The sequence below is a fragment of the Hypanus sabinus genome, chromosome 11 (genome assembly GCF_030144855.1).
Source record: "Hypanus sabinus isolate sHypSab1 chromosome 11, sHypSab1.hap1, whole genome shotgun sequence".
NCBI lineage: Eukaryota > Metazoa > Chordata > Chondrichthyes > Myliobatiformes > Dasyatidae > Hypanus > Hypanus sabinus.
The window spans coordinates 13913286-13924758 of NC_082716.1; the positions used below are offsets into that span (position 1 = coordinate 13913286).

At 45.7% G+C, this 11473-nt stretch overlaps 1 protein-coding gene across 2 annotated transcripts in view; it reads right to left on the reverse strand.

Moving 5' to 3' along the window:
- Window positions 1-6653, reverse strand: part of st6galnac3 (ST6 (alpha-N-acetyl-neuraminyl-2,3-beta-galactosyl-1,3)-N-acetylgalactosaminide alpha-2,6-sialyltransferase 3) — a 257863-nt gene extending 251210 nt beyond the window's left edge. For both annotated transcript variants that reach the window (XM_059983814.1, XM_059983813.1), the window contains exon 1: window positions 6368-6653. In XM_059983814.1, the coding sequence (XP_059839797.1) occupies window positions 6368-6385 (18 nt within the window). In that variant the 5' untranslated portion in view covers window positions 6386-6653. The remainder of the gene's footprint in view (window positions 1-6367) is intronic.
- Between the last annotated feature and the right edge of the window lie 4820 nt (window positions 6654-11473).

Sequence of the window (11473 nt, forward strand, 5' to 3'; positions counted from 1 at the left end):
GTCTGACACGCGATTCTTTATTCATTTCCATAGACGCTGTCTGACCTGCTAAGTTCCTCCACCATTTTGTGTGTGGTATAATTGACCAATTGTTACCCACTGCTTCTACAACTTACAGAAGGGGGAAATGATGGGCCAAGCAGAAGTGTAATGGATCAGCAGACTGATTATCTGGAATAGTTGAATTAATAGATGAGCTTGGAGGGTTGTAGCGTGCCTGTTCAGAGTTCCTTGAGTTTATGATGAGCTCCAGTACAAGAGTGTGGGAGACTGGGGAAGAGGTTAGACTGAGAGCAAGGTGGTAACAAGCCACTGGAAACTCAGGACTGTGCCTATAGCTTGAACTGGAATCTACTATAAAGCAGTCACCTGATCTGTTTAGTCAGTGACTGAAGAAAAAAAAAACACAGCATAATGTGTAACTTGAAGTGAAAGTTATTGACCATTACTTCTTTGGAGAGCATTCTAATGGGCTGCGTCACCGTCTGATATGGGGGCTGGGGGGGGGGGGGGGTGGGGGAGGCTACTGCACAGGATCGAAGTAAGATGCAGAGATTTGTAAACTTCGTCAGCTCCATCATGGGCACTAGCATCCGTAGTATCCAGGACATCTTTAAGGAGTTACATCTTTCATTAAGGATCCCCAACACCCAGGACATGCCTTGTTCTCATTGCTACCATCAGAAAAGAAGTACAGAAGCCTAAAGGCACACACTCAACAATTTAGGAACAGCTTCTTTCTCTCTGCCATCCAATATCTGAAAGGACATTGAATCCATGAACAGTACCTCACTACTTTTCTTCATTTCTATTTTTTCATACTGCTTAATTAATTTAATTATTTAATACAAATATATGTACAGTAATTCCGTTTTTTTGCTCTATTATGTATTGCATTGTTCTGCTGCCACAGACTCAAGGACAGCTTCTGTTGTCAGCCACTGTTAAGATTGACTCCTGATCTCACAATTTATTTACTTGCTGAGATACAACACAGAGTAGGCACTTCTGGCACCTTCAAGCTGTGCCACTCACCAACACCTGATTTAACCCTAGCCTAATCACACAACAACTTACAAAGACCAACCAACCTACCAACTTTACATCTTTGGACTGGGGGAGGAAGCTGGAGCACTCGGAGAAAACCCACACGGTCAAGGGAAGAACGTACAAACTCCTTACAGACAGCTGCGGGAATTGAACCTGGGTCACTGGTGCTGTAAAGCGTTGTGCTAACCACTACTATACCAAGCCATCCCAATCTACATCATTAGGATCTTGCCCCTTATAGTCTTCCTGCACTGCACTTTCTCTGTGGCTGCTACACTTTATTCAGCATTGTTATTGTCTTACCTTGTTCTAGCTCAATGCACTGTGTAATGATCGATCTGTATGAACAATATGTAAGACAAGCTCTTCACTGTATCTTATGACAATAAAAAAAATACCAATAATAAACCAATACCAATATCAATACCTAACATTCCCTACTATAACGATCAATCTGAAAATGACCAATTTATTCCCATAGAAACACCAATACTCTTGAATGGAACTGACTACAAAATGTAGTGGATACAGCCCAGTCCATTACGGGTAAAGCCCTCCCCACCATTGAATACATCAAAACAGAGTGCTTCTGCTGCAGGAAAGCAGCATCCACCATCAGCTAGCTGCACCATCCAAGTTATGGTTTCTTCTCGCTGCTGTCATCATGAAGGAGCTACAGAAGCCTCAGGATCCATACCACCATGTTCAGGAACTGTTGCTACTCTTCCACATCTGGCTCATGAACAAAGCGGATAACTTCACTTACCCCAACACTGAACTGTTCCCGCAATCTATGGACCCATTTTTAAGGACTCTATCTCATATTCTTGACATTTATTGCTTAGTTTTACATATATTATATATAATGTACTTTGATAACAAATTCACTTTTAACACTTTTGCTTGTAATCAACCTTGGCGGGAGAGGAAAATCTTCTCCAGATAACACACAGCATGACCTTCTTTACCTGCTCCCTTGAACAATGTTTAAGGGGGTGCCAGTCAAACCTTATCTTGGAATCTCACACAGTCTGGATGGCACCCTTATGATTGCCAGTGGTGCAGACAGGCATGAAACTGAGAGAGAGGCTTGTTAGTTTAAAGCAAGTCTCTGCTGAGCTGGCAGTCCACTCCCACACATCCTAGATACACATCCTTGAGCTTCACCTTGTCTACTACTGTGACAAACACAAGAGATTCTGCAGATACTGGAAATCAAAGTTCTTATAGTTCAAAGTAAATTTATTATCAAGGTACATATATGTCACCATGTACAACCCTAAGATTCATTTTCTTGCAGGCATACTCCGTAAATCCAGAAACCTTAGAAGAATCAATGAAAGACCACACCCAACAGGGTGGATAACCAGTGTGCAAATGACATCAAACTGCAACTCCAGAATGCATAAATAATTATAAATAAACAAACAATAAAGTATCGAGAACTAGAGATGAAGAGGACTTGAAAGTGAGACCATAGGTTGTAGGAACATATCAGTGATGGGGCATGTGAAGTTGAATGAAATGATCCTCTCTGGCTCAAGAGCTTAATGGCTGAGGGGTTATAACTGCTCCAGAACCAAGTGATGCAAGTCCTGAGGCACCAGAGATAGGTTTTGGTTCAAAGAACATAGAACAGTATATCATGGTATGGGCCCTTCAGCCCACAATGTAGTGTTGATCTTTTAGCCTACTCCAAGATCAGTCTAACACTTCCTTCCTAAATAGCCCTCCTTTTGTCATGGTCCAGTCCGTGAAGTCCGCGTTCTGGTTCACGGTTCGGTCCGTGGACTCCGGACCCTGGGCCTTCTTGGCTGTCCGTTGTTTCAGTTGGACTTAATCACAGGCACTTGATTCTCATATTGGGGCTGGAATATAAGTGGCCCTGGGTTTGAGTGTGGCTGCTGGGTTGTCTTATTGGTATCCTGACCTCACCTCTGTGGGGTAAGTCAGGCTGTTCTCACCATTATCCTTTGATGGGATCTGTCCCTTCCTGTCTTTGCCTCTGTGGGGTAAGTCAGGCTGTCCTTGCCATTACCCTATGGTGGGATCTGTCCCTTCCTGTCCTTGCCTCTGTTGGGTAAGTCAGGCTGTCCTTGCCATTACCCTATGGTGGGATCTGTCCCTTCCTGTCCTTGCCTCTGTTGGGTAAGTCAGGCTGTCTTTACCATTACCCTGAGGCTGGACTGTTCCCTTCCTTCCCTCTGAAGCCTGGCCCGAAGCCCTGCCAGCAGCCTTGCCTGTGTCCTTGCCTGTATCGCTGTCAAGTTCAGCCGCCGGAGTGAGAATGGAGCCTTGCCATGCCAACAGAAGGAACTACCTATTGTTGAGCTTGGAACTGTCTCTTTCTGTCCCTGTGTTTAGTGTCTGTGTATGAGTCCTGGCCCTATGTCCTGTCCCTAAGGAGGGGTCCTGGCTCTGTGTTCTGTGTTCCTGTGCTCGTCCAAGGCTCCAAGGAGATTCCAGTCTGTTTCCAAGGCTCCGAGGAGGTTCCAGTCCGTGTCCAAGCCTCCGAGGAGGTTCCAGTCCGTGTCCAAGCCTCCGAGGAGGTTCCAGTCCGTGTCCAAGCCTCCGAGGAGGTTCCAGTCCGTGTCCAAGCCTCCGAGGAGGTTCCAGTCCGTGTCCAAGCCTCCGAGGAGGTTCCAGTCCGTGTCCAAGCCTCCGAGGAGGTTCCAGTCCGTGTCCAAGCCTCCGAGGAGGTTCCAGTCCATGTCCAAGCCTCTGAGGAGGTTCCAGTCCGTGTCCAAGCCTCCGAGGAGGTTCCAGTCCGTGTCCAAGTCCAAATTGTAGCTTAGGCCCTGAGTCCTGGTCTTGTCCTGAGCTAATGTCTGTGTCCAGCTATGCCTCTCCCCACTTCTGCTTTGCTCTCCCTCGACCTAGGCTCTGCGTTTCTGCTCTCCCTCGATCAAGACCGAGTCTGTGCTTCATGTCCTCATCCAGACCTGGCGTCCTGCCCCCACGTCCAGTCCCGTTGCCTTGCCACATCCAGCGCTTGCCTGGATCCGGGGTCCAAGCCCGAGTAAAGACCCAAGATATGGGTCCCTGTCCCTTCTCTGATTCAGAGCCCTTGTCCAGGTTCCTAGATCCTAGTTCCTCGTCCAGGTCTCACTTTCCTACTCTAGTCCTAGCCCATGCCCTGTCTCCTAGTCTTGTCCAGTGTCATTTCTTCCCCACTTGCCTTGCTTTCTTGATACACCTAGTCCTCTCCCTAGTACTTCAGTGCCTGTGTCTTGCTTTTGGGTCCGTTCCAATGCCCACCTTATGACACCTTTATCTTTCATTCATGTGCTTATCTAAAGATGTTCCTAATGTATCTGCACCCCTAGCAGTGAGTTTCACACGTCCACCACCCTCTATGCAAAAAAAAACCTGCCTCTGACACCTCCCTATATTTTCCTCCAAACACCTTAAAATTATGCCCCCTTGTATTAGCCTGGGGAAACGTCTCTGGCTGTCCACTTGATCTACACCATAGGTGTCAAACTCAAGGCCCGCGGGCCATATTCGGCCCGGCGTACAACTATATCCGGCCCGCGAGGTCATTTTAGATAGATCTATTATTTTAATTATTAATGACCCGGCGATATGAAGCCTATGATTGTAAGTTAATACCAATCATAAAAATAATGCTTGCTCAGCAGTCTTCTTCATAAGAAACGGAATTTGTGAAGTGAAACACTTTGTAGTTATAGCAGAGACTGAGACACATGAGAACAGGCTGAAAAAACGGAGGCAATGAAAGCTGCGTTCGCACGCGCCCAACTGATCCGGGCTCGCATGAAGCTGCATTTTGCCCAATCTGGCCCGTGACCTAAAATGAGTTTGACACCCCTGATCTACACTTATCATCTTGCACACCTCTTATCAAGTCACCTCTCATACTCTTTGCACCAGAGAGAAGAGCCCTTGTTTCCTCGACCTATCCTCATAAGAGATGCTCTCCAATCCAAGCAGCATCCCGGTAATCCTCTTCTGCACCCTCTCTAAAGCTTCCACATTGGTCTTATGAGGCAAGCAGAGTAGAACATAATACTCTTAAGTTTGTTGCATGGATAGGGCATTATTCACTCCAGGGAGAAAATGGAAAAAGTTGGAATGAATCCTTTAGGGTGTCCATGGTTGAGGGACCAGCCGATTAAAGTCAAAATAATTAATAATAATAATTTTATTTGTTAACTTTTCATACCAATGATGTAGTTCAGGGTGCTTTACAATTGAATAAAAGCACAGACATGAAAATAAAAGACCAAAAATTGTTAATTAAAAGCAAGGTTAAATAAATAGGTTTTGAGCTGGTGTTTAAAAGCGTCAACTGAGTCTGCAACATAGTTTGAGTTGTTGAGTTCCACAGTTGAGGTGCATAGTTCAATGAAGCTAACATGCTAATTATCCTTTGAGGGTATATACAATTATGAGGTGCAGATAGGGTAGATGGACAATTTTTTTTTCCTCAGGGCGGAAATGTCAAGTAATAGAGGTCACTTGTTTAAGGAGAGCGGGATAAGTTTAAAGGCATTTTTTAACACATAAGAATGGTCGGCGCCTGTTGAAATAGTGAAAGCAGGTACGACAAGAACATAAAGAGCATTTAGAACGGGTGCACGAACAGACAAGGAACGGAAAGATCTGGATCATGGGCAGATGGGGTTAGTTTGGATTGGCATCACGGTCAGTACAGACACGGTGGGTCAAAGGGCCTGCTGTGTTGTGTGGAGACCCGTTACACGGCAGCTCCACGAACAATCCGTCGGAACTTCTGACTTCGGCACGAAGAGGGAAGAAAAGTTAGAGAGCGGACGATTGAGCAGAAAAGTTAACTACTACCAGATGTTGACATATATTTAAAAAAACTTCAGCAAGCGTCACAGCACCGTCTCCTTCCCCCCATCCTCCCCTCCTCTTCAAACATTCCAGCCACCCCAGCCCCCTTCTTTCTCTCTCACACACACACGCTCACAGCATCCCCATTACAGAACTATTCTCTCTCTTTCACACACACATACAACCATTCCCATGCAGAACTAAACCACCCCCCGCCCCACCGCCTCTCTCGCTCTCACACACACACAAACACACGATTCTTTGAAAAAAAATTCAACGGGGCAGTATAGGTCCAGGCCTCTCGTCTCCCGGTGCCCTCTTTTCCCGATCTCTCTCGTGTTGCTGGCTCTGACAACAGCGAGAAGACCTAGCAACAGGCATCGGAGCAGCTGCCGGGGAGCCGAGGCGAGCGCAAAGCGGAGTCAAGCAGCGGAGAGAAACTGAGCGCTGCGCCCCCGCTTCTTGCCAAGTGTGAGCGGTTCACGAGCTGGGTTACCTTGCCAAAGCAGGACATTTCTTCTCTCCCTTGCACAGCACTGGGGGCCAGAAGGTTCTTTTCTCTCCCTCCGTAATGGCACAGTGGCAGCGAGATTTCGACCGAGCGGTCACGGGAATAGCGGATATTGGAGAGCCAGAGTACTTAAAGTGTTTTGCCTTGCTTTCTTTCTCTCCACTCGATCTCTTTCTCTGTTTGTGTGTGTGTGTTCCCCTCTCTCTCTCTCTTTCTGCCCTACCACTCCTCTCTCAGATCCCTCCCTTCCCATTAAAGGCTGGTTACCCACTCTCGCTGCCAGTCGGATCAAATTCCGACTCCCATCACATGACTCACTAAGTTATTCTGAGGACATACGGCACATCCCCCACTGCCTCCGAGTCAGACGAGCTAATTCCTTCTCAATGCTTCCTTATTTTCTTTCTGGAAGGTATCACTCGGATTTGCACCAAGTTCAGGCCTTTTCCAGTCCGGGACAAGGGAAGAGAAACCGCGCGCAACAAGGGGAACATTGGCTTTGCTGTCCTCACCTAGTGTCTCGCTACTCTCACCAAGACCCCGCCGTTGCTTCTTGGTTTGCTTAATAAGATAAAATCCAATGGCGTTTCTGGAGACACACTGGCATGGGTCGAGGCCGACAGGCAGGACGGAGCGATTGGGAACAAAGGGGGGCTTTGCTGTTTCGCTGCCGGTGACTAGTGGTGTTCCTCAGGGGTCAGTAATGAGACTGCTACTTTTCACATTGTTTGTCATTGATTTGGATAATGGAATTGATGACTTGGTGGCAAAGTTTGCGATTGATACGGAGGTAGGTGGAGGGCTACGTTATGACAGGCCGGGCATCACTGTCGGGTATGGGGGGGGGGGGTACTGCACAGGACCGAAAGAAGCTGCAGAGCGCTGTAAAATTCTGACGACGATGAAGGTGTTGACATATGAAGAACGTTTGGCAGCTTTGAGCATGTACTCCCTGGAATTTAGAAGAATGCCGGGGGGGGGGGGGGTTGGGGGAATCTCATTGAAACCTACCGAATATTGAAAGGACTAGATAAGGTGGAAGTGGAGAGGATGTTTCCTCTGGCGGGAGTATCCAGAAAGAGAGTGCATAGCCTCAAAATTGAAGGGCGACCTTTAAGAACCAAGGTAAGGAGGAATTCTTTTAGCCAGAGAGTATTGAATCTGTGGAATGCTCTGCCACTGACTATGTTGGAAGCTAAGACCCTGTGCTTATGTAAGGCGGAAGTTAATCATTTCCTGATGGGTCAGGGGATCAAACGGTATGGTGAGAGGGCAGGTGGGTGGGGTTGAGTGGGATCCGGGATCAGCCATGATGGAATGGCGGAGCAGACTTGATTGGCTATATTTTGTGGTCTCTTATAGTGCAACCTCCAGACCTGACTTGCTGGGTTCAGCTCTATATATTTAGCGATACCACAGGTAGAAAGCACTTCTGGCCCTTTGAGACACCACACCCCAACAAGCCCTCAACCTGGATTAACCCTAACCTAATCATGGGACAATTTACACCAATGATCAATTTATAATGGGTTGGAATACAAGTTGATGTGTCAGTCCGTTGCCTTCTCTAAGGTCACCAAGATAAAAGTTTTGAGTTCTGATGTGCCCTCATTAGAAATGGGCTGCTGAGATGATTCACTGGGATTCCCGTTACGTACGTTGAGTGCCAGTCACATCTCCACTCAGTTTCAGAGTCAATGGCCGCTTCCCGGGTATGACAGAGACGAGTCTACTAGTTGAACAGTTTGTGTTCCTCACATCAGCCTTATCAGTCACTTTGGAACCCACTGAATCAGAGTGTCCTCTGTCCTGAAGGAGTTATTTCAAAAAGAAACTTGATTCATAAAGAAAATATAAGAAATGCAAAACAGTAGAGGCTGTCCCCAGATTAAGAATGCCTGAATTACAGACAACCAACCATACGTACAATTGAGCTTCCAAAATATTATTAAATTCATAAGATCAGAATCAGGTTTAATATCACCAGCATTTGTTGTGAAATTTGTTCTTTATGTGGCAGCAGTACAATGCAATACTAGATAATAAAAACTGTGAATTACTTAAGTATATATATCATAGTTCAATTAGGTAAGTGGTGCAAACGGAGATTCAAAAAGTAGTGAGGTGGTGTTCATGGGTTCAATGTCCATTCAGAAATCTGATGGCAGAGGGGAGGAAGCTGCTCCTGAATCATTGAGTGAGTGCCTTCAAGCTCCTGCTCCTCCTTCCTGGTGGTAACAATGAGAAGAGGGCACGGTCCTGAATGCTGGATGCCGCCATTTTTAGGCATTGCTCCTTGAAGATGTTTTCAGAGCAACATATCTACGTACATACGTTTGTTCCTAGAAATGGCAGAGCTAAGTTCCTGCCTCTGTCCTCTTCTATAGTCATTGTTCTTTCGTATCAGTGTCAAGCCATTTTGTCTACTTTCTGACTGATGGACAAACTCAACTCACGGACACGTGTACAGAACAGAACTCATCTGTTACTAGGGATGGTCTGAACGAGGCTTGCTCCACATTCCCAGCGTGGTTGACTTTGGATGCCCACTGGTCAGCATGGATGAGTTGGGCTGAATGGCCTGTTTTGCCACTGTATAAGTCAAATTAGTACATTGTAAATATAAAGCACTCATGTGGTCTCTGAACAATATCCCTGCCTAAGAAATACCCCATTCAGCAATCTCCTGTAGTATCAATGTCCCTAAACCAAGTAGTATTAGTCCAGGAATTCACCTTCTACTGTGAGACGACTGTAAGTCTACTGAAAGACTTTTACAACATGGGACCATTTATTTATATTTGGGGGGGGGGTAATGAGCTTCTCACTTACAGGATTTTGAAACATAGAAAAAACATAGAAAACCTGCAGCACAATACAGGCCCTTCAGCCCACAAGGTTGTGCCAAACTTGTCCCTATCTTAGAAGTTACTAGGCTTACCTACAGCCCTCTAATTTTACTAACCTCCATGTACCTATCTAACACTCTCTTAGAAGACCCTATCGATCCATCTCCACCACTGTTCCTGGCAGCCCATTCCACACACTCACACACTTGTAGAATGCCTTGGGGTTTTCCTTAATCCTGCTCGCCAAGGTCTTCTCATGGCCCCTTCTGGCTCTCCTAATTTCCTTCTGAAGCTCCTTCCTATTAGCCTTATAATCTTCTAGATCTCTATCATTACCTAGATCTCTGAACCTTTTGTAACCTTTTCTTTTCTTCTTGACTTGATTTATTACAGCCTTTGTACACCACAGTTCCTGTACCCTACCATAACTTCCCTGTCTCACTGGAACGTACTTATACAGAACTCCATAAAAATATCCCCTGAATATTTGCTACACTTCATCTGTACTTTTCCCTGAGAACATCTGTTTGCAATTTAAGCCTCCAATTTCCTGCCTGATAGCCTCATAATTCCTCTTACTCCAATTAAATGCTTTTCTAACTTGTCTGTTCCTATCTCTCTCCAATGATAATGGACAATAGACAATAGGTACAGGAGTAAGCCATTCGGCCCTTCTAGCCAGCACCACCATTCACTGTGATCATGGCTGATCATACACAATCAGTACCCCAGTTCCTGCCCTCTCCCCATATCCCTTGACCTCACTATCTATAAGAGCTCTATCTAACTCTCTCTTGAATGCATCCAGAGACTTGGCCTCCACTGCCTTCTGGGGCAGAGCATTATACATATCCATCACTTTCTGCGTGAAAATTTTTTTCCGCATCTCAGTTCTAAATGGCCTACCCCTTATTCTTAAACTGTGGCCTTTAGTTCTGGACTCACCCATCAGCGGGAACATGCTTCCTGCCTCCAGCATGTCCAATCCCTTAATAATCTTCTATGTCTCAATCAGATCCCCTCTCATCCTTCTAAATTCCAGTGTATACAAGCCCAGTCGCTCCAATCTTTCAACATATGAGAGTCCCGCCATTCCGGGAATTAACCTTGTGAAACTATGCTGTACTCCCTCAATAGCAAGAATGTCCTTCCTCAAATTTGGAGACCAAAACTGCACACAATACTCCAGGTGGGGTCTCACCAGGGCCCTATACGGCTGCAGAAGGACCTCTTTACTCCTATACTCAATTCTTCTTATAAAGGCCAGCATGCCATTAGCTTTCTTCACTGCCTGCTGTACCTGCATGCTTGCTTTCATTGACTGATGTACAAGAACATCTAGATCTCGTTGCGCTTCCCCTTTTCCTAACTTGACTCCATTTAGATAGTAATCTGCCTTCCTGTTCTTGCCACCAAAGTGGATAACCTCACAGTTATCCACATTAAACTGCATCTGCCATACATTTGCCCACTCACCCAACCTGTCCAAGTCACCCTGCATTCTCATATCATCTTCCTGACATTTCACACTGCCACCCAGCTTTGTGTCATCAGCAAATTTGCTAATGTTACTTTTAATCCCTTCATCTAAATCATTAATGTATATTGTAAACAGCTGTGGTCCCAGCACCGAACCTTGCAGTACCCCACTGGTCACAGCCTGCCATTCCGAAAGGGACTTGTTAATCTTTGTTGCCTGTCAGCCAGCCAATTTTCAATCCATGTCAGTACTCTGCCCCCAATATCATGTTCCCTAATTTTGCCCACTAATCTCCTATGTGGGACTTTATCAAAAGCTTTCTGGACGTCCAGGTACACTACAATCACTGGCTCTCCCTTGTCCATTTTCAATAGTTACAATGCTATTCAATGCTTTGAATGTTATTGTAAGAGAGACAGAATTCTGATCGCTATCTCTAAAATGCTCTCCCACTGAGAGATCTGACACCTGAACAGGTTCATTTCCCAATACCAAATCAAGTACAGCCTCTCCTCTTGTAGGATTATCTACATATTGTGTCATGAAACCTTCCTGAACACACCTAACAAACTCCACCCCATCTAAACTATTTGCTTCAGGGAGAGGCCAATGGATATTTGGTAAATTTAAATCTCCTATCACGCCAACTCTGTTATTATTACACATTTCCAGGATCTGTTTCCCTATCTGCTCCTCGATATCCCTGTTACTACTGGGTAGCCTATGAAAAACACCTAGTAAAGTTATTGACCCCTTCCTGTT